General features: G+C 38.8%; 2 protein-coding genes and 1 pseudogene across 7 annotated transcripts in view; 1 reads left to right on the top strand and 2 right to left on the bottom strand.

Moving 5' to 3' along the window:
• The window catches only part of wtip (WT1 interacting protein), a 41,439-nt gene extending 38,126 nt beyond the window's left edge, over nucleotides 1–3,313 (bottom strand). The window contains exon 1 of one of the 3 annotated variants that reach the window (XM_051724708.1): nucleotides 1,565–3,313. In XM_051724708.1, coding sequence (XP_051580668.1) covers nucleotides 1,565–2,954 — 1,390 coding nt within the window. In that variant the 5' untranslated portion in view covers nucleotides 2,955–3,313. The remainder of the gene's footprint in view (nucleotides 1–1,564) is intronic. The other 2 variants (XM_051724707.1, XM_051724706.1) reach the window with 2 other exon arrangements.
• A 2,096-nt stretch (nucleotides 3,314–5,409) lies between these two features.
• Nucleotides 5,410–8,674, bottom strand: LOC127456057 (short-chain dehydrogenase/reductase family 42E member 1-like; annotated as a pseudogene).
• A 4,179-nt stretch (nucleotides 8,675–12,853) lies between these two features.
• LOC127455983 (E3 ubiquitin-protein ligase NEDD4-like) overlaps nucleotides 12,854–27,403 on the top strand; it is a 48,407-nt gene continuing 33,857 nt past the window's right edge. The window contains exons 1-5 of one of the 4 annotated variants that reach the window (XM_051724218.1): nucleotides 12,854–13,102; nucleotides 15,352–15,425; nucleotides 16,839–16,917; nucleotides 17,016–17,054; nucleotides 21,920–21,973. In XM_051724218.1, the coding sequence (XP_051580178.1) occupies nucleotides 13,052–13,102; nucleotides 15,352–15,425; nucleotides 16,839–16,917; nucleotides 17,016–17,054; nucleotides 21,920–21,973 (297 nt within the window). In that variant the 5' untranslated portion in view covers nucleotides 12,854–13,051. Of the gene's footprint in view, nucleotides 13,103–15,351; nucleotides 15,442–16,838; nucleotides 16,918–17,015; nucleotides 17,055–21,919; nucleotides 21,974–22,661; nucleotides 25,842–27,403 lie in introns of those variants that run through there. The other 3 variants (XM_051724219.1, XM_051724217.1, XM_051724216.1) reach the window with 3 other exon arrangements.

Below are 27,403 nucleotides of genomic sequence, written 5' to 3'. Positions count from 1 at the left end.
TACACTCACCGCCATAGTTTTCTCCCACTGATGGTCACATATATGGCGGCTGCAGGGAAAAAGTGACATCACTGAAACAGGTCAACAAAATTATGACCACTCACATGAGATTGGGACTCCAGTCATATCAGTAATCTTATAAAAGCGGTTTAATTCTACATGGAGAGGGTCCGCACATGGGGGCTGCCATGTTAGAATCACATAACAAGCCAAATACTACTCGCTTAATCTCAGTAACCGCTCTGTTATTAGACACTTCCACCCCTGGAGTTTTCTAGTTCGCTAGTTCGAATCCCAGGGCGTGCTGAGTGACTCCAGCCAGGTCTCCTAAGCAACCAAATTGGCCCAGTTGCTAGGGAGGGTAGAGTCACATGGGGTAACCTCCTCGTGATCGCTATAATGTGGTTCGTTCTCAGTGGGGCGCGTGGTGAGTTGAGCATGGTTGCCGCGGTGGATGGCGTGAAGCTTCCACACGCGCTATGTCTCCATGGCAACGCGCTCAACGAGCCACAATTGTTCACACTGGAACAACTGAAAGGGATTTCATTCCCATTTTCGGTTACGTTCTGCTAAATATTTTGTTCGTTTACGGTTTTCGAATCTCAGTTGCCTCCATGTCTGAGACCGTCAATCCACGCATCTTATCATGTGGCTTGTTGCGTTACTGTGGAGACATAGCGCGTGTGGAGGCTTCACGCTATTCTCCACAGCATACACGCACATCTCATCACGTGCCCCACCGAGAGCGAGAACCGCATTATAGCGACCGTGAGGAGGTTACCCCATGTGACTCTACCCACCCTAGCAACCGGGCCAATTTGATTGCTTAGGAGACCTGGCTGGAGTCACTCAGCACGCCCTGGATTCGAGCTCGTGACTCCAGGGGTGGTAGTCAGCGTCTTTAATCGCTGAGCTACCCAGGCCCCCGATAATAATGATTAATAAAATCAATTGAGTTTGACCAACCTAATGAAGTTGAATTAAAACTACTATAGTACATTGATTTGACTTGAACAAAATTAAATTGCTTGTAAAAACTCTCAAATTCAATTAAGTAAGGGTAATGACTTCATTTTTTGAGTGTAGATTCTCTCCAATATTTCATTAGTGAAAAATAAACACTCTGATCTGCAGTTAGTTCTAAATAATGTCTTTACATACTCTCCACACCTCTCTGTAAACTTGTGTTTTGGTCCAGGGTAAAAGTCAACCAATCATAATGTATTTAAAATGAGTAAACATTTAAAGAGATAAAGTCTAAAACCTCTTGTCTAGAAAAGAACACTGATTCATTGACTAAACATGACTTACACCTGTTTTCCCACACCCTAATGATACTTTAATGAGTCAAACACAAAGGCTCCTCTGTGTTTAGCCTGGTAAAGTGTGTGTGTGTGTCCAGGTGTGAATAATAACTTTCCACTAAAACTTTGCAATAGAAAAACACAACTTTTGACATTATGAACTGTAATAGGCCCTACTCCAAATAATCATTTATGTTTTTATTAAATTAAATTGACCTGCTGGTTGGGCCAATTTCTGAAGTGACTCTGGATCAACTTACCGAAATATTCCTTTTTCATGTGCATCTCGAGTTCTTTCTCCAGCTCCAAGGTGAGGGCCTCCAGGCGCCTCTCCACCTGACTGGTGCCGCTGTCCCGGGATGGAGTGACCTGGTACGGCAGCTTGAAGCGCTGCCCCGCGGCGCCCGTTTTCCCATAACTGAACGTGATGTTCACGTCTGAATTCTGTTGTTGAGGCTCTTCCAGCACGGGGAACGTTTGGAGGTGGACGCGGTTATTGTGGAGGCCGTTTGGCTCAGTGAAGTCCTGCAGCAGCGCGTCCTCCGGTAACCCGGGTCCCAGCATGGATGACCGCGGCGAGGGCAGCTGGAGATCAGGATACGCGCTCATGGATCCCCGGGAGCTCCGTGAGCTTCTGGAGCTATGGCTGGAGATGCTCGACCGGGGGCTAACCACGCAGTTGGACGCCCCGGTTGGTCGCGCACCACCGTCCTGGCTGCAGATGCTGGACCGGGGGCTGGTCACGGGGATGCCGTGCACCGGGGCGCCCTCCGGCTCGTGGTTTCCGGTGGGCATGAAGCGCGAATCCGAATAGCTAGAGCGCGGACTCGTTGTGCTGGAATACTGGCTAGCGGTACTTGACCTGGGGCTGATGTGTCGTTGATCGTAGCCCATGCTGATGCCACTGGTTCGGTTACTACTCGGTTTGCTCCCGCAGTCGTAGCTGTTCAGGCTGGTTCTGGGACTGGAATGTTTACTGGTGTCACTGGCCGTGCTCGCATAGCTGGACCGGGGACTGATCACGCTGTTCCCCTCACAGTATTTCTCCTGTCCGGGTGACACCAGGCTGGACCGCGGGCTGCTGATGCTGGACCTCGGACTGGTGTGCTTGCTCTGATCTTGAGACGAGTGGGACGAAGCCAAACTGGACCGGGGGCTAGTGGCCGTGTACCTGCCATCAGGGTTACTGCCTATGCACATGCTGCTGCTTCTTACGCCCGAAACGGACACCTGTTTGCCCAGAATGAGCCCGTCGTACGCGCAGCCGGTGCTGTATCGGTGCCCCTGCACCTCTGCGTGCGTGTATCTCCTGAGCCGGTCCGACGCACCGGTGTAACACGGCAAGGCAACTTCAGATTTGGTGCAGTACGCATCGGGCTCGGGATAAACCGCTTCCCTTTGCGGAGAACAGAAATCCAAAGGCACTAAGGGTCGGTTACCGTTGACGGAGCGCACCGGAGCCGCGCCGTAGACTTTGTTTCCAGGCGCGTGTGAGGAGCTGCCATTCATTCGCTTACTTTTCTGCTCAGATAGCGCACCCGACTTAAACCCCATCTCTGAGCTCGGCTCCCCGTACATTCTGTCTTGGTAAACGTTATATATGGAAAGGTTTTCCAACATTTTGCTCGGATCCTCGCCATATTCATCCATATCGCGCCGCAGGATCGTGAGGCGAGTTGAGGGACGCAGAACGGGAGCGCGCGGAGCACTAGTCAACTACAGCACAAACTGCATTTTACATGGAAATCTCGAGCGAAAAATGCCGCCTCAGGCGAGCCATCGTTGCCTGTTTACGTTAACTTAGTCCTCTACCGTCATTTCGTCACGACACATGATCCCCGCCTATCGAATTGTGGCGATACACTCGTCGTGACAAAGTTTCCACACAAGAGAACGTTTGTCAATTTCAGTTTTTGTGAAGTTGAAAGGTCTTTACAGTCAATGGCGCGCTGCGCGGAGGAATTTCATTGCTTTGATTTTCCGCGATTGTCGCTAAAAACGTTTTCTCCGGCAATTCCAAGTCGCTTATAATTTCTTCCCTAGAGTTTCGTGACAAACAAGAGGGCTTTTGCGTGCGCAAATGAACGACAAGTGCGTGTATAACGCGAAGTGTTTTGGGACTCGTTTGTGCAAGAAGGAATGCGCGGAGGGACACGTGGTGTGCTGCGGCGCTCTGGAATGTGGTTAATGCCGGAGCGAAACAATGATAGAGAGCAACTCAGCAAGGGGGAGCAGTATCCTGAGCAAAAAAAAAAAAACGTCTTTTGGAGAAGCCTATGTGTGTCCACTTTCATCCAGCGGCCAGATTAAAGATTTAACCACAAAGTCCAAGCCCACAGAACATAATTAAATCAATAAAAAAAATTTTTATACAAAATAAACACAACGTCTCAAAGTAGTAAATACTAAAGCAATGAGCAATTCTTATTATTAGGAGAAAAACAGAAATAAAAGCTGTTCTTGTAAAACTGGTCATTTTATTTCCCCTGTCTCTATGCATCAAATAATGTAATATTTCTTTAAAAAATGTTGCTTCTTTATGTAAATAACAGTGCACTCAAAGAGTTATTTTAGCCTGTTTTTAAGATTTACGCACATTTTATTTTTATTGGAGTTGATTAAATATTACTTGATTCAGTTTTATTTAATTTTGTTATAAAAATTGAAATGCATAAATATTAAAATTAGGTTTTTTGAGTGTAATGTATGTACAGCAGGAACCCCCCCCCCAAAAAAAAATTATTAAAAAAATAAAAAAATTATTGTGTGCAAGTTACAAAGCTTTTGTAACTAACATTTACTATTGCTTTTATATCAATATATTTACATAATAATAATAATAATAATAATAATATTATATATATATATATACATAAACTACTGCTGGTTAACCATTGATTGTGACCAACAAAAACAAGGCACAATGGTATCCTTTTTGAAACTGGTAATATTAGTAAAACTATTACTAAAATTAATGTTCTAACAAACACTTCTGGGTTAATTAGGAACACAACACAAACAAAATTTTGATTCTGTATTGATCACATACAGAACCAATCAAAAGTTTGGACACCCTTGGCTCGTGTTTGGCATGATCTTAAAAAACTTTTGATCTAAAGGCTTATGCTAAAATGCTTTAAATGATCTTTTTAGACAAATATAAATGATGCCTGCATATACATTTCTTACTAAAACATTTTTTTCTATTTTTATTTTTTTACTGATGAGTTAGAGTGGCTCAACAAGTGTCCAGCATGAGAGCTCCTTTAAAGGGATAGTTCACCCAAAAAATTTAAAATTATTTCATCATTTACTCACCCTCATGCCATCCCTGATGTGTTTGACTTTCTTCTGCTAGAAGAATATCTCTGATCTGTAGGTCCATAAAAATCCAAAAAGCATATAATTGCAGCATAGAAGTAATCCATATGTCTCCAGGGGTTAAATCTGTACCTTAAGAAGCGATATGACAGGTGTGGGTGATGAACAGCTCAATATTTAAGTTATTTTTTACTATAAATTCTCTTCCCAGTGTAGTAGGTGGCGATATGCACAAACAATACGAATCACCAAAAACAAAAGAAGAATGTGAAAGTGAGAGTGGAGATTTATAGTACAAAAGGACTTTAATGATCCCAGTCAGGTGGAGAAATGAGATGATATTGATCTGTTTCTCAACCACACCTATCACAACGCTTCTGAAGACATGGATTTAACCACTAGAAACATATGGTTTACTTTTATGCTACATTTATGTTTGGACCTTTAAAGTTCTGGCGACCATTCACTTGCATTGACCTACAGAGCTGAGATAATCTTATTAAAAATCTTTGTTTGTGTTCAGCAGAAGAAAGAAAGTCATACACATCTGGAATGGCATGAGGGTGAGTAATTCATGAGAGACAATTTTAATTTTTGCATGAACTATCCATTTAATACTGTTTATAAAAAGCATCTTAGCGTTCAAATGTAGGCTCAAATGTAAGAGTTATAATTTATGATTATTTTAACTTTTTTTTTTTTGGGTCGCTACATAATTCCCACTTATGTTATTTCAAGCTGTAATTACTTTATTCTAAAACATGGAAAAATGACAAGAAAAAAGTAATAGATGTGTCCAGACTTTATGACTCAAGTTGAAACAGGTTTTAGAACCGTGCAATGCCAAAAGCAGAACTCATTACAGAAATCAAAACACATTTATCAAGCGTAAGCTTACTTGTAACTACTACTTTCACAATGGAATATCCCTCATGTACATTGGTCTGTAAATACATGTTTTGATCATTAATTCAAAGTAATTAACACATCCAATCAGTATAAACTTCACATAAGGCACAGTACTTAAAAAATTGATGATATTTTACAATTTACTGCCCCACAACTGGAAGGCAGGAGAGAGCTATTGCTGCAAAGGCCACAATGAGCACAACATTTAAAATGAGTTTCTTTATTGATGACTGGTTGTGCTTTTTCCCATGACCTCTGCTTCTGAACCACTGCACAACTTCTTCCAGGTCATACTCTTCTGGCTCATACCCCAGTTCATCTTGTGCCTTACACATACTGAAATAGTGTGTGACGCCAGTCTTGTAGACTTCTGTACACGTCAACAGGGGCTGTAAGTTATAGATCTGGCCCACGACATAGTGAACCATCTCAGTCAAGAATGCAAAGAGGTATATTAGACATATGGGTAGTCGAAGGGTAGGGAACGAGTATCCCAACCCCTCCACCAGGGGCCTGAAAAATTCAAAGTTGTTGACAGGCCTTCCATTGGAGATGAAATAGGGCTGACCAACGGCGCGGTGCTGACATTTTTCCGTTAACGCGTTGGCAGCTAAGTGGTGCGCCAACACAAGGTTATCCACATGAACAAACTCTACAAGACTATCAGGGTCCCCATAAACAAACCTAAAGATCCCATTTTCTATATAACTAACTATCCTGGGCAGGTGTCTTTGCTCCCCAGGACCGTATATACCGGCTGGACACAGGGCACAAGTCCGTAGGACACCTGCATTGTTCTTTAATGGTGAACCGTTTGCTTTTAACACCTGCTTTTCGGCCACTAACTTAGTCTGGGAGTAGTGATCAGGGTGCATGTGCAGGGGCAAATAAGGGAGACTTTCATTGCCGTTCTTGATCACTTGACCACCAAATACTACATTGTATACGCTGGTGTAGACCAATTGGGGACTCCATGCGCCACACAAGCCCGGAGGATGTTTTCTGTCCCTTGTATTTTCACTTCTTCAATCAGTTTGCGATTGAGTTGCTCTCGACCAGACATCCCATATGAGGCGATGTGGAACACACATTGAACACCTTGAATAGCTTTTTCCACCTGCATGTAGTCACGGATATCTGCTTGTCTGAATATGATACCCTCAGGCAACTCTTGACTCAGGGGCATCAAGTCAAACAACACAACTTTTGAGGCATTTTTGAGGAGAGCACAGGCAAGACTGAAAGAGATATCACATGTATTTGTTTTAAATTCTGCAACAGCAACCAATCAAGCTTTAATTATACAGTATGGTCAAACATGAATTTTAGGATTTTTAAACATTTTGATTAAGTTGTGACATAAAAGGAAGATTAAATTTTATATCAAGATCTATACACTATTTCTTAGTCACTTATCAAATATAGCCTAAGAAGATTTGTGAAACTGACCATGTTAAAGGAATATTCCGGGTTCAATACAAGTTAAACTCAATCGACAGCATTTGTGGCAGAATACTGATTACCACAAAAATTAATTTAGACTCGTCTGTCCTATTCTTAAAAATAAAAAAAGCAAAAATCGAGGTTACAGTGAGGCACTTACAATGGAAGTGAATGGGGCCAATTTTTGCAGGGTTTATAGGCAGAAATGTGAAGCTTGTAATTTTACAAAAGCACTTACATTAATTCTTCTGTTGAAACTCATGTATTATTTGAGCTGTAAAGTTGTTTAAATCATTGTTTTTACAGTCATTTTAGGATTTGTTGACAGTACATCGTCATGGCAACAAAGTTGCAAAATTGGCTATAACTTTACACAGAAAAGATTAGTAAGTGATTTTATCACACTAAAATCATGTTAACATGCATATGGTTTATGTCTTGTGGCTATACTTTTGAAACAGTGATTATTTCAACATTTACAGATTGGCCCCCATTCACTTTCATTGTAAGTGCCTCACTGGAACCCAGATTTATGCTTCTTTTGAAAGAAAATAAGGGGCATTGAAGCATGCAAGACGCACTTTGGAACATTTTTAAATCATGCTTGGATAATATAGAACTTTCCACTCAAAATGTTAAGTCGACAATATAGTTTGTAATGACAAATTTAGTGATAAATAAGACAAATGCAAATTGAAAGCATTTCAAATTTAATTTTAATACACTTTTGGGCCCCAGTGTTCATAAAAACATAATTGCTCATAAAACATTCTCTCATATATATATATATATATATATATATATATATATATATATATATATACGCACAGTACATGAAAAAAAATCATGTATATACATGAACATTACTACCATCAATACATAGCTTATTCACATTGCTTCATAGTTGCATAATAACAGTGTATTGTATTGGACAATGTGGGGAAATGCATCATCATCATCTTACTGGAAACAACTGTAACATTTATGATTTTACTTAGAACGTTCATGTCAACAGAATTTCCACATCCTGAGGAAAAGCACGAGAATTCCAATTGCAAGTGATCCAATTCACTCCGAAGCACAGAGCTCTTGATGTGGGCACTTCAAAGGGAGCATGACATTACTGTATGAATGTACCTTTGCTAACAGTCTTGGGGTAGTTGCATTCGTAAAAAAAATAAAATAAAAAATTCTTACTATCGTTGGAATGACCCTTCTAGTGTCGTCCCTTCCCGCAGTGCCCTTCAAGGGCCCAAACATGCCGTTTGGAAAACGCCCATTATGTAACACAGTGTGATGGCGCCATCTAGCGTTTTGAACAGATACTGAAGTAAATGCATAATCACTGCTATGAGGGGTTTGTAAACAATAATAGGGGAAAAACAAGGAACCTGAAACATTTTGTTGTCATAAAATCTTACCGGAATCCAAAATAACCTCCTCCACCGGTTATGAGGAAGGTGCTGCCTTTTACGTTGACTTTCATTCTGTTGAAGTGACACAACACTGTTGTGTAACTTCAGTGTGGTGCATTTCTTGTAAACACGAATTTCTTATTTTTATGAAGTGCAAATAAAACCTGTTGAGAGGCAGTACTGTATAGTTTGTAGAAACAGTTAAATGTAAAGCATAACATATATAAATGCATACCTTTACAACCGTGCTTTGAATCGAGTGTGTAACGTGCACTTCCTAGAAACGGGGGAATAGGCGGGACTACTAATCAATCATTTTCATTGGATAAGAGTGAGATATACCTAGTTGTGATTGGCTGAGAATGAACTCTGTCCAACGTCCAATATTAAGAGAGGAGCCTTCATCCAATCAATTAAGTATTCTATTCTATACTTTAATGTATAATTCTATATACTATTAGTTAATGTAGGCCTATTATTCTATTCTAGTCTAGTCTAGTTCTAGTATAAAAAATGAAGACTGTGTCCAGGGGCAGATTTAGTGATTTGGGGGCCCTAGGCAAAGTACAGGAATGGGGCCCTCTTCGTTGTTAATATTATTTTGTATTATTATTATTTTATTATTTACAGTGGTGCCATGAAAAAATGGTGGCTCGTTCAAATAATCACTTAATCACCCAAGTTGCTTCAATGACAATCTTTAATTTCTTTCAGTGCCATACAATTTGTAAGCTTTGGCAAATCTAATAAGGTGCTCATTGTAGCAGCCTGGTAAATTTTAAACAAAACTTTGTTACCAGCTTCACCGAACTACCTGATGAGTCTGTCTCTGTCTCACAAGAGTTGCCTATAGCAGCCAGCCAATTAGAATAGATATTCTGCCAACTTTTACGGGGGAGCATAATAAATAATCATTCGCATTTTAATTAAACCCCTATCCATATATATATATATATATAAAATACACAATTTATAACTATTAATATTCATGTTAAGATAAATGATTGCAATTTCTAAAACTCCAAAACACCACAGAATATGTAGGCCTTGTTTCTTATTTCTTAATAGACCACTAATCTGAATAGGCTATTAGAGGAACTCATCCCACTGTGGTGTTTGTCTTAATGTCAGAAACATGCTGAATCCAGTGTTTCCCAGTCACAAGCTCACCAGTACAAAAACTCATCTGCTAGAAGTAAAGCATCTAGACATTCACAGACTTTCAGGGCAAAAAGTATAACACCTCACATTTTAAGTGATATATAAGCGCTATAGTTGGAGCACTCAAGATTTCCCTGCCTGTTACCTCCACGAATGTGCGTAGTTATATTAAGGCCTGATCTGAGTGGGACGCTTGCATTGATGGTGCTGAAACAGCAATATTAATCATATCAGTGTAATAACAGTGATATTTCAAGTAAACATATTTCAGCATTTGTTATTTTGCATTAATAATAATAGCAAAATATAATTTGTATTTTTAGGGGGCCCTCAGCTTTTAGGGGCCCTAGGTGGTTGCCAGGGTTGGGGAGTAACGAAATACATGTAACAGGATTACATATTTAAAATACAAAATGTAAGTAACTGTATTCCACTACAGTTACAATTTAAATCATTGGTAATTAGAATACAGTTACATTCAAAAAGTATTTTGATTACTGAAGAGATTACTTTGCATTTTATTGTCATTTTGTTTCATTTAATATTTAGTCCTTTCAGATGGAAACATTTATACATATAAATGATGCGATCCAAAGTGCATTTGAACAGCGCTGAAACACTTTCTTATGATGTGTTACATTCATACGAACAGACAGAGAAGTAAGTTTGAAGTAAGTTTGGAGCAGAAGAAATAGAAATAAACCTTGTGTAAATTGTCAGCTTTACACTAAGCTAAAATGCTATTTCTATTCATTTTACATGCACGTGATACCAGACACGATCATATTTTTTTATCAAGAAAATTCACGTTGGATAATAATTAATTTTTTTCTAGTAAGACCTTTGATATTAGGACAAAAACCTATCCTTGAAAATCATTTTTGTATTGTTTTCCTGTAAAAATACCTAAAAATCCTTAAAATGAGATCAATTTGATTTATCTTGTTTTAGAAACAACACTGCATAAGATATTTATGTTTTTCAGAGAATGTATTTTTAACATGTGTATTTTGTCTTACTGTACTGGCAGAGTTTTTATAGTCAAAACAAATGAAAAAATCTACCAGTGCTGAAGAAGTAATCCAAAGTATTTAGAATATGTTACTGACCTTGAGTAATCTAACGGAATACGTTACAAATTACATTTTACAGCATGTATTCTGTAATCTGTAGTGCAATACATTTCAAAAGTAACCCTCCCAACCCTGGCGGTTGCCCACATTTGCCTAGTGCTAAGTCCGCCCCTGACTGTGCCATATACCTCAGAAAGAGATCTCTATAGCTAAATAGTGTAACACACACACACACACACACAAAATATTGCAATTGTTTTGTCAATAATGGTTTAAGTACCAAAAGTGTATAGGGTCATTAGAGACCCTAGGTTTATAATAGTGTCGTTTTGTTGTTGTTGTTGTTGTTTTTGTACTTCCATAAATTATATTTTACATGATTATTTTATATCTATATAAGTTTACAATCACAGGATATCTATTTCTTTGTTTATTATGAGATAAATTACTATATTCATACAAATAAATACATATGTTGATTTTCTGTGCAATAATGGTGAATTATCTGTATTCCATATGCATGAACACATACATGTTATACTTGTTTTTTCTTACTCAAGGTGGCGCTGATGTTTCAGTGATTGAATTGATTTACATTTGACATTGCAAGCTGACATAGAAACAACATAGAAGTAAACTATAGCAAGTGTAACACATGAACAGTATGAGATATGACCGTTGCCATTTGGGTGATATTACTGAAATGATGTAAATTTTACATCTATTTAGACTCAATAAGTGCCTGAGAGAATACTTATTTGTGGCTTATGTGCAGAGCTGGGCGGGGGAACGAAGAAAAAATAACTTTTTTGTTTTTGTTTTTTGCAGAATGTTCAGTTTCGACCAAAAATGTTCTTTTCTCAAGTGTAATGTTATTATAGATTACAGCGATATAATCTCTATAATCTACAATAAGTGTTTTATGTTTCTTATTTTTTACAAAATTTCATTTTTATCCATGATGGTAAAGCTCCATTCTCCAGTCTGCTTAGACTAAAATAACGTGTCACATAATCCTTTAGAAATCATTTAATATGTTAACTTAGTACAAAAATAACATTTCTTTTTATTAGAATGGTTAAAATGGCTGTGCTACTTAATGAAGTGTGGAAATCACAATATAGTGTCTGTTTCCAGCTGAGGTGTTGAGCAAACTTGCATTTTTTATATATGTTAATTTACACTTGCTAGTCAAAATTCAGTTTTAAAAATAACCAAAAAATAAACATGTTTCTCCTTAAATTCATCAATCTATTGTTCTTTTGAGATGAAGGCTATTCCATGCACCTCTATTTTTAAAGAATATGTGGCATGGGGGGCGTGGTCATGTGTCTGTCAGCGGGAGGGGGAGAGCAGTAAGGCTCCTCCCCTGGGTTGTAATTACTCTCACACCTGTCTCTCATTATAGTGATGGTGGAGGGAGACCTGATAAGGCAAGGCAGAGTGAAAGAGAGAGACGCACGCGGCCGCGTTGCACGTGTGCCTGTTTGTTTGTTTTAAGTTCATTTATATAATTAAAGTTTATGGCGACTGTTCTGCCGGTTCCGCCTCCTCATTCCCGGGTTTGGCACCACTGTAACAGTATAAGGACGGGCAGAACAGTCACCATAAACTTTAATGATATACATGAACTTAAAACAAACAAACAGACACACATGCAACGCGGCCGCGTGCGTCTCTCTCCCACTCTGACGCTCTTATCAGGTTTCCCTCTGCCATCACTATAATGAGAGACAGGTGTGAGAGTAATAATTACAACCCAGGTGACGAGGCAGACAGACACTTGACCACGCCCCCCATGCCACAGAATAAAACAAACTTGCTCTAACCGAGAGAGAGAGAAAGAGAGAGAGAGAGAGAAGTGGGCAACCCAGATGCATATCAACAATAATACAAGTACATCAGAGTCTCTAATTTGAGAAACAGACTCCGCATAGGCCCTAAACTAGCATGTTTTATGAACATGTGCCTAACAGTTGCATTGCTGAAAGTAAAGGATTCTCGGATGAACAGAAAGTTTGAAGAATGCATCATTTATTTTAAAAGAAATAGTCAATTGTAACATTATAAAAGCCTTTAAATGTAAGTTTTTCAATTATTTTCATCCTCGGTGAACAAAGCAATCACCAACCCCCCGTTTATATTGCAAACTCAGGTGACTGTAAGTCAATGTACAGTGTTGTTGTCATGATAGCATGGGATCATCCACTGTGGGGGCGTGGCCGAAATCGCGGGGGCGTGGCGAAGCTCAAGCGTACAGACAGGATGTTGTTTCCACGATGCGTTTGACAACCTAAGCAGACCAGCACAGGTCACAATCTCTGAAACGATTTTCGTAAACGTGTGACGGGCTCTTTGGCTGTTCGGATTTCCTCCGTTATTTCTCGCGTTCATATTGACGCAGTTTGGCATCCTAACCCGCTACATGAACATGGCCGCGCAGCTCCCGGAGGTTCGAGGACTCGAGACTGATGAGGTATATATGAAATCAGCTGTTATATAACGTGATGCGTTATATCAGTCACATCGATTCTGTTATATTGCCTTGAATGTGTGGCCTTATGAGCACGAGCGTCATTTGATTGTCTGTATTTAGCTCTTGTGTGATATGGCATCATATAGACTGCCTGTGCCATCCGCTGGGACTTGGAGAGGAAGTTTTAGTCCACTCTGTGTTATGATTGTTGTAATCATCAGTATGAGATGCTGTGATGTTTTTTTTACCCACCCGCAGATCTGACTATATAACCACTCTTTAACTCTCTTTGGATATAGGATGTATTTTGTTTGGCTACAAAGCATGATAATTAGCACTTTCATTTTTAACTCTGATGTCTTGTGACTCAAGTGAAGTATTGCGCAATATCTACCTTATGAGCTCCCATGATGTATGACGTCACACCTCATAACTTTTAGGGGTGTTGCAATAATTATAACTACCACATTTAAAAAGTGTTTTTAAGTATGTTTGCCACAACTTTTTGCCTTTTCTGCACCCCTCGCACATTTGTGAAGGAATTTCTACCCGTTGGCACGTTAATTCTTTGCATGCATTGTCTTTTGGCCAGTAATGACTATTTAATACGAATACTGAGGAAGTTGAAGTGACGTGTAATTTTACTGTTTTCAAAAAGGCCCTTACAATTTCATTGTTTGGCTGGACAGCAAAGAATACAAATTTGGTACATATTCAGTTATCAATTCAAATTGTGTTTAAATTGTCCTGCAGTGTGACAATCCTTTATCGGCCAATTATTGACCAAGTTAAAACCATGAAAAACAGATGGTTTATTTGTAAATAATTAGTAACACTTTGTAAAGACTCTGAATTAAAATGCACAATCCAGAAATAATAATAATAGCCAAAATATGAAGAAGGGTTGGCATTTCCAAAGAACATGTAATATTTAAATTTTATTCTTTCTCCTCACATAAATGCAGGAAAAATGCCATAAATGGACGTTACAGTTGTGAAAGTGGCACATACCTATAGGCTATATGATGAGGGAAACCATTCAAAACGCTTTGAAACCAGCAGACTTTGACTTCTGAAATATCAGTATGATATCCATTAATGATGCATGATTGATTGAATTAAGATTGAAATCACAATATGGCCTTGTGCGATTATTAAACCTTAAAAGGCTGTGTTTTAAACTACATAAACAGGAGTGCACATTTTTTTTTAGAAGTGCAAAATAACCTTTTTTTCAAATCAGTCATCATGTTATCATATTAAGTTATTTTTAAAATATATATTTTTAATCTTTTTATCTTGTATTTATCTTTCACTGTCGTTCTCTTTAAAATTTTGGCCTGTCATGAGTTCAACAGATCTCATGTTCAATGGAAATTATTTATTGTTAGAACAGTGAAAAAGCTTTTGTACCTCTTTTAAATGTTTTTTTTTTTTTTAAGCGTTCCTAAGTAAAACTGATCTGATGACAAAATAAGGTAAGTGGCAAAATATCGGTACTGGTATCGTTATCAGCCTATAGTTTAAAATCGTGGTAAAAGCGTTATCAGTTTTGGCAAAATATATATTTTTTTAAAATCATATCAGTGCATCCCTAATTTTATATATTGTTCCTTTTCAAATCATGAATTTAGACATTGCCCTAAAATAAATAAATAAATAAATAAATAAAATTACATATATAGATTACATAGATTACAATATAACCAATTATTGAGCTTAATGGAGTGACACTGAAAATCCAATTCTAATTAGCCAATGTCCTTTAAAATGTTGCTAATTAAGAGGTAATTACATTTTTTTCAGTCTTTAAGTAAGAGAAATAGGTCTTACGAAGAGGGAGAGTTTTAATTTCTATTATTAATTAAACTTGTAATTAAATAAGCATCTATATAAGATTGATTTTGAGCACTAATAAGCATGAAATAAGTTAAGGGTTTACTTATAATAACCAGCATTTTTTTAAATTGAATTTTAATTGTTGTGTATACAGTTTTCATGACCTCATATTAATTCAAAGACCACATGAAATAGTTGTACTTTTAAAAATTCATTTGTCACCACAGGACCGTTTAAAATGAACTAGTGATAGCCAAAAGTTCAAAGTGGTGGAAAAACATGGAGACTAAAGATCTCTAAACCAGTCACAGCATCTTAAAATATACACTTTCCCATAAACAAATATATACATTTTAACCTAACTACCCATTTGTTCAGAAATGTTAATCTAACCATGTGCTGTCCTTTAGGATGAGTCCAGAATCTTAAGGGTGAAAGTCATTGCTGGAATTGGATTGGCCAAGAAGGACATATTGGGTGCCAGGTCAGTTTTAAATGTGGTAAGATTTTATGTTTCCACAGAGGACACTGGTCATTATTTTAAGGTCCTTTCTTCTGCTTGAAAAAGGGGTCATAATTTATTTTCTTTCTCATAGCACCAAAAGCATTTAAAAACATTTAGCCAAGACCATTTTAGGTTGATCAACTTTTTCAGGACTTTTTCAGGACTTTTTAAGGACACTTCGCTCTGCTCTGTGGTTTGCATAGGTTTGCTTTGTGTTCCTTCTTCACCAGCATCATTATCATGTGTCCACACGCCATCAGTTTGTTATGAAAACATGAGAGAGTTTGTATGTGGCTCATGTACATTATGGAGGTTCCGTTCTGTGCAATCTGACACTCACACAGGCTTTTACATGTTGCTGAAAAACAAAAGGTTTTCTAGAAATAAGAATCATTTCAACATTTCCTGGAGTTGAGAGAATTCGTGTAGATTCATGTGATTAATAGGTAAATCTGACTCATTGGCCGAAGTTGAATACTTTTCCATTTTAGCTGAATATTCTTATAGACAGAATACAAACTCCAGTAACTTTCGTAATACACATTCCTGGTCTTATCGTGCAAGATTCATCAGTGTATGTTATTCCAAACAATCCTGTTTCACATCACGGACATAGAGCAGGTTGCAAATGCGGTTTTTTTTGACTTCAAATGAATAGTTGGTGTAATAGTTCTTAATTAGCATTAATTTGGTCTTCTATTTAGTGCAATAACTTCGTAGTATTTTGCCAAGAAAAGACAGATGCTACAGGATCAATTCTATGCATGTCCTGCAGTAAGCTAATGGAAGTCTCCCTTTGTTTTGAGAGAAATGCACTCATTCAGGGGTTCTGGTCCGGTCAGTACAGTAGATGGCAGTGTAGGCAGCAGTCCTGGCTGTCCTTGAGGGTACAACCAGATCTGTTGTTCTCACTGTAACCTAAATAACATAGCTTGAAGTATGCAATCAATATCAGTGCTGAGCGATAGCATCTCTCCATGAGTATATTACTCCTTTTGTACTTCAGCTGTGCTTGGAAAACGGGCAGATATTCAGTAAAAAACTAAATAGCGACTCAAATGGAATGATTGTGAATCGCTTTCACCTGAGGTTGTATGTTGGTTAAGATGCAGAATGAAATTACCTCAAACTAGTAACTCTGAATAGTTACTTGATTGGTTTGAGAGAATCGTTCTTGATCATTTTGTAGGAATAAATGTGACTGCGTGGTTAGTGAAGATGGGATCCATTCCATTCTAATCAAGACATTCAAATTTGAAGTCATGTCTGTGGTATTAACAAATCTGACCTCATTACTAAAATATTTAGGAGCACTTCCTGTAAGACTCAAATGAGAATTATTTTTTCTATTTGTGCTTGTGTAATATTTGTTTGTTTTTCTTTCATCTCCAGTGACCCGTACACAAGAATCTCTCTGTATGACCCTGTCAATGGTGAAATCACCAGCATACAAACTAAAACTATTAAAAAGGTAAACAGCCTCTTAATATACAACTCTTCACTAAAAGCAAATATACAGAATCCAGCATTTTATCACTTTACATTTTTTATGAATTGTATTTTCCTTAGACACTGGATCCAAAGTGGAATGAAGAATTCTTCTTTAGGGTAAGTGAACGTTACAAAGTTCATATTTTTTTCATCTTAAGGAAATAGTTTGTTGTCCCTAGCTTCCTTCTGCCCTCTGTGTCATATGTCACCCTTATATCAATAGATTGATAAATTATTATCTCCCCCCCCCAATTATTAGTAACCTACTGCAATAAGAGAAAAAAATATGTATAATGTATGTAATGAACACTTACAGCTGAAGTATGTAATTTCTGCGACACTAGCACCACTGAACGGAATTGCAAAAATAAACAATGTTTTCAAAACGGCTTTCTGAATATGCCCCTCATCTGCAGTTGTTCAGATAGTCCCGCCCCCAACTCACGGCATTGGTTGAGTAATGATGTTGGGGCGGGTCGCTCAAAACAAACGCAGGAATTTTTATGGCACCACAGAGACACAATGTTTACAGTTTTCGAGAAAATTAACCTATTAATGGCTTCTTTATATACTCACTGAACACTGTGGTTCTAATAAAGTGCCCGATGTGGTCTTCTGCTATTGTAGCCCAACCGCCTCGAGGTTCGACGTGTTGTGCATTCTGAGATGCTATTCTGCTCACTACAATTGTACAGAGTGGTTATCTGAGTTAACATAGTCTTTCTGTCAGCTCAAACCAGTCTGGCCATTCTCTGTTGACCTCTCTCATCATGGCGTTTCCGTCAGCAGAACTGCTGCTTACTGGGTGTTTTTTTTTTTCGTTTTTGGCACCATTCTGAGTAAATTCTAGAGACTGTTGTGTGTGAAAATCCCAGGAGATCATCAGTTACAGAAATACTCAAACCAGCCCGACTGGCACCAACAATCATACCACAATCTAAATCACTGAGATCACATTTTTTCTCTGTTCTGATGGTTGATGTGAACATTAACTGAAGCTCCTGGCCCGTATCTGAATGACTTTATGCATTGCACTGCAGCCACATGATTGGCTGATTAGATAATCGCATGAATAAGTAGGTGTGCAGGTGTCACTGAAAAAGTTACATACTTCAGCTTTAATTGATGCTATTTTTTTTTTTTAAACCATTTGATTTCATAAAAGTATTACAGTATTTTTTCCACTTTGCAATAATTTAAAGTTGAGGGGAGAATTTGCATAATTGCCATGAAAATAATATAATAAAGTCACAATGCAAAAAATCCTCACAATCCTAAAAACTGGATTTATTTTCCATATGCAAAATATGATTTCTTATATTTTCCTTTTGATTTTGGCCTGAAATACGATCCGGACAATATGACTAGAGATTTACCCATAAATACATTTCTTATATCATTTCTGTACCTTCTGTCCCATGAGATACTGTATGTACCATATACAAACATGCCCTTCCTGATGACCCCTTAAATCGTATCATCTTTACCACTGTGGTAGAGTAAACATCACCTGGTTAAATGTTTAACTGGCTATTTCTCCTTCTCACTGGATTCTTATTTTTTCGTCATTAGAGTGTTAAGTTATTGTTTGTAATGTGCCAATAATTCAAACTACGAACTGATATCAAACACAAATCAGTTGTTGTGTTCTGTAATAATACAAAATGTTAGACAATATGGGCTACTCACTTTTCAGTTTTATAAAACACTTTTTTTCCATTTTATATTATTTGACCGTATGGAGTTATAGCAATGATTTATCCACAGCTAGCCAAATAAATGCAATATAAATCAATAATGGGTGATAATTCACTATTTACTCAGGCACATACTGGACCTTCTTAGCTTTTATTGTTTTTTATTTTTTTCTACTTTAGTATTCTTATCCTATTTTATAAATTGATCTACATCCATTGATATTGCTAGACAATAATGCATGTTTTTTTTACGTGGAGATCACATAAAAATGAAAATTACGTCATCATTAACTCACCCCAATGTTGTTCCAACCCCGGATGACTTTTTTTCTTCTATGGAACACAAAATATGTTAGGCTAGGCAGAACGTTATGGGCCAACACCTTCAGTCACCATTCACTTTCATTGTATGGAAAAAAGTATGTAATGAAGGGAATTGTGATTAAGACTAACATTCTGCTGTAACATCTCATTTTGTATTCTACTGAAGAAAGAAAGTCATATGGGTTTGGAACAGCATGAGTGTGAGTATATGGCAGTATATTTTCATATTTGTTTTGTTTTTTGTGACGGGGATCTGTTTTTTTTTTTTTTAGTGAAGCACACCACCAAGCAGGAAACATTTGTATATATAACAGCATATATTCTGTAACATGCCCGCTGTGTGTGTTTTTCTCTGCTCCTAACAGTGTTTACACTAACCTAAGAAATATAGTCAAATGCCACAGAGCCTCCAGTTCTACTACCTTTACATTTCTTGAGACAAGAAACATATCGTTCAGCATCTTGACTGGTCACATGACTGGTCTGGACCATAAATTAAAGGAACACAAGCAATTGCACTGGTTTTATTTTGTGCCCCATAAGATGTTTAATTCAAAATGTGTTCTTATTAAGAAATCCTTTGCTGTTGATCCAACAGATCATGTTAGCTTTATGCTTGAAAAAGGGTTGGGCAAAATTCAGAATTTAAGCATTGGACCTCGATAGATTTGGAGAAAGATAGATAGATGGAGTGATTGAACGATAGACAGATGGAACGATTGAATGATGGATAGATGGAACAATAGATGGAACGATTGACCGATAGATAGATAGATAGATAGATAGATGGAACAATTGAACGATGGATAGATGGAACGATAGATAGATAGAAGGATGGATGGAATGATTGAGCGATTAAACAGATGGAACAATTGAATGATAGATAGATAGAATGATAGATGGAACAATTGATAGATAGATGGAACGACTGAACAATAGATGGAACGATAGATGGAACAATTGAACGATAGATGGAAGGATGGATGGAATGATTGAACGATAGACATATGGAATGATTGACCGTTAGATAGATATATAGATCGTTAGATGGAACAATTGAATGATGGATAGATGGAACAATAGATTGAACGATAGATAGAAGGATGGATGGAAGGATTGAGCGATAGACAGATGGAACAATTTAATGATAGATAGAATGATAGATGGAACAATTGAATGATGGATAGATGGATAGATTGATCAATAGATAGATAGGTAGATCTATTTAACAGTAGATTGAACAATGGATTGAACGATAGATTGATATAATGATAGACTGATAGATTGAACGATAGATTGATATAATGACAGGCTGATTGATAGAACAATAGATTGATAGATTTTTGGGCCTGTACTCTATTTTTTATTTATTTACATTTGATATAAATGATTTATATCACATCTGACTTAATTATCATGTGTCTTCCTTCACTATTGATTTTCATTTACGGCCTAAATGTTTAGTTAGGTCTAGTCGACAGATGTTAACAGAAAGTCTATCTCTGTCAGGCTCAAAGAAAATCAATCAGAGATTATAAATAAATATTAAACTTTCTCTTTGGGCAGCATGTGAAAAGAGATGCATTCCCACATTGTGGGGTCAGAGTTTGGGGGTCTGGGGTTAGGAGTTGAGTTACGGGGACCGCTCGAGAAGAGGGGTGCCTCTTACATTCCGTCCAGTTTCGTGGTGGACATGTGACGAGCTGTGACGCATTTACTGATGTGGTGTGCATGTCTCTGTTTCATACACATCGCACATTTTCTCAGAAAGTACAGATAGATGCAGGTGCGAAACAACAGATACATTGTATAACAACACAACATTCTCTGGAGACCTCACTGTACAATCAATGCATGACAGAATTTGTTGGTAGAACCCATTTTACAATCTTAAGAGGACTGTGTATCGACTATTTAAACGAAGCTTAGATGTGTAGATATACTGTAAAAATGAAGACACAAGGTATTGTTACACTTTGTGGTTTTCAAACGTAAGTGATACATTTCCATAGTTAATGTGATTACTCTGCTAGGACACCGGTGTGAACTTAATAACGAACTGACTTCATACATCCACTAAAAATCACCCTGACACCAGTTGCTGTCTCTTCAAAAAATGGCTCAGAAAAATTTAGTTCGAAGAAAAGCTCTAAAATCATTTGTTTACAGGTGACTCTTGCTTTGATATTTTGTTATTGAATGCAATGAAATTCAGACATTTATACGTGTGACTTAAGTATCCAAATTCTTTTTTGCGACCACTGTATGTGTAAAATATCTGTCTTTCGTTCAGCTTTCACACTGCACTGAAACAGGCAGTGCGACTTGCGCACAAACTGGTCATCGCACGTAATATTCACTATGTAAATCATGGCTATAATTACTGTATATAGATAGCGGTATAAGAAAGGTTTTGGCCAAGCACTGGCCCGAATTCCAACACCGGGACTTGACGAGAGGGCTAAATTAAATGCTGTCTGGGCTGCCACTGAGCTTACAGGCACACTGCTATGAGTCACTGGCCATTTAGGGTTCTTACAGTCAAGGGTTATGCATGGAGGATAAACAGACCCTCTTTCTTGAAATTAGATATGATTTATTTTACATGTGCTCTATTTTTCTTTTTATAAATGGGTAGTTGACATATAACATGTCCATCCAACTTATTTTTATTCATCATCAAGATTTTATGTTAGAATTTATATAAAAGTTTAAGGAACATTCATATAAAGTGTATATTTTAGTTCCTGTGACTGCTCACGATTTCATTTGAAGTTTTCACTATTTTTAGTCACCTTTTGACCTTCTCATATTTCAAAATGGTCCTGCAATGTGACACATTTTTAATAGTACAAATTCAGTCTCTCAGTTGATATGAGGTCATAGATAGTGCCTGTATAGTTATTGTAGAAGAATTCAGAATTTAAAATGATTTTTCTCTCTTTTCCTTCTCTGTCACAGGTACATCCCAGGAAACATCGTCTGTTACTGGAGGTGTTTGATGAAAATCGTTTGGTATGTACATGGGCACATTGATTTACAGTGATATAAACCAAATTCATTTGAGATTTGTGAATGAGTGAATTGAGGTGTGAAAAGGTTTTTCAGCCTAATAGTGGTGAAATTCTGTGTTTGAATGTTTGCTGTAGTAGCTATTGAAGAATCAGCTAAATTGATTTAAAGCTGCACTCAGTAATTTTTTCCTCATTAAAAAAGTTGAACTTCTAAAGACATGATTTGTAATTTTGCAATATATAAAGGTAATCATGATCAATGAAGACTCCAGTCATATCAGTAACCTTATAAAAGTTGTTTTATTCTACATGGAGAGGGTCCGCACATGGGGGCTGCCATGTTAGAATCACATGACCAGCCGAATACTACTCGCTTAATCTCAGTAACCATCCTGTTATTTGACACTTTCACTTATTGATTAAATTAATATTGTAAAGTAATACAGCAATATTGGCCCCGCTATTGGCATGAGTTTGGAGCGTTATTTTTTTTGTCATTCTGTTTGGTGCCACTAATGGTGCAAAATGTTAAGTTAAATGCTTTCTTCTATCCCTTGAAGTGTTTGCTTGGTAATAAAATCTTACATGTAGTTTAGCAGTCTCAAATCCATTTTGCATGTTAGTGTTGAGTTCGGCTATGTAAAATCAGCAGCTAGTGTGTAATGAATGAACAAGGATGCCTTTTTGCAAGTAGCCACCATAAAACGCTGGTATGGGAAATTAAATCTACCCTTGGGTGCTGTTAAAAGTGAAAAGTAACTGCTTTAAAACACATAAAAGTGAATGACGCGTGACACATGTTGGGGGGGTTCTATCCATCACACGCTGACGGCGTCATCCGTGAATAACGAGGAAGGTTAAGCAAACGCTTGCATAAAGGAAGCAGTGTTAATGATAGAACAGTAAGTCTTGATAAGACTATAAACTGCACTCATCCTCCTGTATGTGACAGGTAGGTCAGCCCTGTTATTGGATATAAGAAAAACTGGCATGTCATTGCTAGAATGTGTTCATTGGCATGAACCAAGCATGCATGCTATTTCCATCTCCTTAGGAATGTGGTAGCTTAAAGGATGGGTGACACATCATTTAGCACTTTGTCGGCTCTGGTGTACTTACTATGGATCTGCGTCTCATTTTGAGAAAATGTTTCTAGACTTTGTTCAGTCGTGTTACAAGGGATAGTAATTCAAATACTTCCACAACGTAATTTTCCAATCTCTCTCTCTTGCGTATAGTGCATTTTCGTTTTCTAACACTCTTGCTCTTAGGAGTAGTTGGTCTCTGTTTTTCCCCAAAACAAAAAAGCCCATTATTAGACTATGTTCAGTCATTTTACAAAAGACCATGGTTAAAATACTTCCACAGCATAATATTCCATTTAAAATTTTCCTATATCTTGCATATACTGCATTTTTATTCATGAAAAAGTAAGGTTTCATATACTTGACCTGTGTGCTATGGTAACTGCACTTACCCCTGGTGCAATCGCCCCTGACTGATGAGATGGCATGTCTCTTACACAAACATGGTCTTAAATGGCTGCAACAGTGGGTGTCAAATGACACGTGATGTGGCATGTGTCCATGTGAGAATGGGCACAACAAGCTCAGTATTTGACTTGGAGGCTGTTTCTTGGCACTAACAGAAGCACACAAATTGGCTTGTTTACTTTGGGTAGTTTTCCTGACTGAATTTTTAGATGAAGCTATTATGCCTTCAAGCTGTGCATGGTTGGAACTAGAGAATTGAGCCAAGCGTTCAGTTTATGAGCTTGGCGGTTTCAACACCCTGTTCTATGCGTATCTGCAACACACTGGTTGATTCAGAACCTGAATGCTGTTTGGAAACCTAATCTCCCAGTTTGATACAAAATAAAGCCAAAACCCCTTCCTCTTTATTTCCTGTAACTCTATCCTAGTGGGTTAAAAATATTAGCAGGGGTGCAGCTTTGCAGAAACTCTAGACACTGGGCTGTCACTGCTGCAAGAGAAGAGGTAGCAGAGTTGAGGTTGGCTTGAACAGGAGCAAGCAGTTCCACCTCTCTCCATCCTGGCATGCACACAGATTGTTGATTTTTGCAGCAGGGTAAGACGGGGGGAGGGCACCCATGCCTGAATCAGTTCTTGCGAAACTACAGAAGGCACAGCTGATGCACTCCTGAGGTCTGTGGAGCCCTCTGCAAACAAGAGGGATTGTTCCTGTATGGAGCAGTTGCTCTGTAAAGCTTTATAAGTTTGCTCCTACTTCAAAGAGGAAGATCTTTGGGCTGTCAACTGGTGTCCTCGTAGAACTATATGTTAGCGGCTGTTCTTTATGGTGCGTTTGACCTCTCATGGCTGTTAGCTTCTGAGGAGCTTTGGAAAGAATGTCCGTTGTCACCGCTGCTATTTTGGCTATGTGCAACATCTAATGATTGCGATCACAGCTCTGGACCAGGAGCAGTTGCTTTCCTGCTCGTTGACGTCTTATTTTATTTGTTAATTTCGTGAGCAGGTTTGCCATGTCGTGCTTTCCATTGAATTCATTGGATTAGGAGGCTCGTCTGCATGGCAAGACACCTGCGATTGCATTTCGCTTCAAGGAGAAGCAACACAGACCCTCTGTCAGAGAGCTGCAGCCATGCCGAGGAGGGTGGGCTCACTGTTGCCAGCCGTAGCTCCAGCGAGGGCCTGGCGCACAGCTCTGTCCACATGAAGGTTACTCCGGGACAGCTGGCACTGGCTTTACCTCCCTTGTCACCAGAGTATGGTAATTTACAACGGCACTCCACCGTATTTATCCCCAAGGTTAATGGAAGTGAAGCGAGCAGAAAAAGCACACTGCAGATCTCCTTGCAGCCTTGCAAACAAAGCAGCGACATTGACGGTGGCGCCGGGGAGGATGGAGAGCTTGCGAGCTGTGTGGGTGGAAATGGGAGCACGTACGATGGAGGTTCCTGTAGCAGTAGCACGAGTGATGCCGGTTACTGCAGCAGCAATAGCATCTTCGAACCGGATGTCTCAGACCGAAGGGCGGCTCAGGAGAGGACCGTGTTGCGGCGGAAGACAAGGGTACCCTTGCGTCGCTGCTCTTCTCTGGTGATCTTTCCACAGAGCCCCTGTACCTCGCCGCCTGCATCCCCTGTTAGTCCAGTAGCATCTCCCATGATTCCGCCGCTCCCTCCATCTGCGCGAAGCTCCTTTCAAACTTCTCATCAGATGCAGCTGTCCAGTGCGGATCCGTCACAAGATGACATGAAGGGATCCATCGCCACAGCAGTTAATGGTTTGCGGCTGTCCAAAACCAGCTGTATGTCGGCTGAGCAAAGAGACGCCAAACCTATCGTGCATTTCAGTGTACCCCCGGAACAACCATCAGGACCAGAGCGAACAGAAAGACACTCCAGCGTTTTACTACACTTTGCAAACCAACGACCACTTCCTACAGGAAAAGGAGGTTCTGCCAAGACTAAGGTTAACGTTGACTGTTCTAAACCTCCTGAGGGCCCACAATCAGACAACGTACCAGAACCCCATAAGGTAAAGCTGTTCCGTAGCACCTCAGCATGTATGCTGCCAAGCGGAAGGTCATCATCGACAGAAAGAAGACACAACACTTGTCCAACTAGCAGTAATTTGGATAAGTCCTTAAAAAAAGGCTCTCATCACATCCTTCACAGAAGTATTTCTCTGGAGTTACCCTGTGCTAAAACTGAGATATCTTGTCATGTTTCAAATGCAGCACGCATGCATTCTAATAATGGCCCTCCACATGTACACATTCATGTATCTCAAGGCACAGGTGCAAGAATATCAAATACTCTAAAGGATTGCGGCACAAACGACAAAGAAGATCATGTTCCAACCTGCATGGAGAGAAATGCCACCGTAAGCCTTTCTGTTAGCATGTGGAAAAGAAGTATTTGTAAGACCACTTAGTTTTATCTTGTACATAAGGGTGTAATTTTACTCTTTCGCCCTGAAATTGAATTCAAATCACATTAAAATTCTAGATATTTTGGGAAACCTTTAAACATAAATTATAAATCCCACAATTTAATAAGAATGCTTACTCGCTGAGCTACCCCGGCCCCCTGTTGTATTGACGCTGACTACCACCCCTGGAGTTGCGAGTCGAATTCAGGGTGTGCTGAGTGACTCCAGCCAGGTCTCCTAAGCAACCAAATTGGCCCGGTTGCTAGGGAGTTTAGAGTCACATTGTCCCTCCTCGTTGTCGCAGTTAGTGGTTCTCGCTCTCAATGGGGCACGTGGTAAGTTGTGCATGGATCGCGGAGAATAGCATGAGCCTCTACGTGCTGTGAGTCTCCGCGGTGTCATGCACAGTGAGCCACGTGATAAGATGCGCAGATTGACTGTCTCAGAAGCGGAGGCAACTGAGACTTGTCTTCCACCACCCGGATTGAGGTGAGTAACCGTGTCATCATGAGGACCTAGTAAGTAGTGGGAATTGGGCATGCCAAATTGGGGAGAAAGGGGGATAAAAAAAAAAATGCTTACAATGGTTGTTGCCATTTGAGAAATTACCTAAAAACTTTATTAAGGATTATTTTGGGTTGACCAGATTATAACAAATTCACATGAAAATTTAGAACTAATTTATTCAGGCTGGCTGGCTTGCAGACAAAAACTTGCAACAAAGTGCAAGTTTTTCTCTGAAAAACTAAACTACTCGCTTGCATGCACATGTCGTGTTTTAGAGGGGTTTTCCGTTTTTATTAATCTGTTAACACTCTGCAGTCAGTGTAAGTATTTACCTTGGGGATAATTATAGATAGCTGAGCCCCTCAGAGTCCCCCACAGCCCTAGGCCTATAAATACAGAGCTCTTAAAATATTCCCCTTGACTCCAGTTAGTCTGGCTGAGCACCACACAGTCCAGCCCACGGGTTCAACACGATATGCACGGGATGCACTTGGCTGTTGGGCTGTCTCAGCTGTTGGGGCAAAGGTCAGCTGACTGGGGGGAGGGTTGATGGGGCAAAACGATGCGGGGACTCTACAGTTAGGGATAACATGTTCTCTGTCCAGCAGGTCGTTCCTTAGCTAGGGCATGTTTTCAGATCATCAAGTGTCTTGCTTTCTCACCCTTACACTAATTTAATTTGCACTCTCTCTGTGTGCCTTTGATTTTAACGGCGTGTTAGAAAACAGGTTGCACAAGCAATTACCAGTGGCTGTTACCTTTATCGCCACTGTACGCTTGTGTAATCTAATACAAATTTGAAGGCTGTAATTTCAGTATGCTGGTTGTTTGTGCACACCATTTGTGATGTTGGACCATATGAATACTTTTTAATATATTGTTGTAGGTTGTTTGGATGTGTAGAAATGATACCAGGAAGATGTCAGCAACTGTAAGACAATACAGTGCAATACATTACAATACAATTCAGATGCATACTTGCAAAATTCTGCCTTGTATACTTTATA

The sequence above is a fragment of the Myxocyprinus asiaticus genome, chromosome 18, assembly GCF_019703515.2.
Source record: "Myxocyprinus asiaticus isolate MX2 ecotype Aquarium Trade chromosome 18, UBuf_Myxa_2, whole genome shotgun sequence".
NCBI classification, from domain to species: domain Eukaryota; kingdom Metazoa; phylum Chordata; class Actinopteri; order Cypriniformes; family Catostomidae; genus Myxocyprinus; species Myxocyprinus asiaticus.
This window is presented reverse-complemented; position numbering and strand designations above follow the sequence as displayed.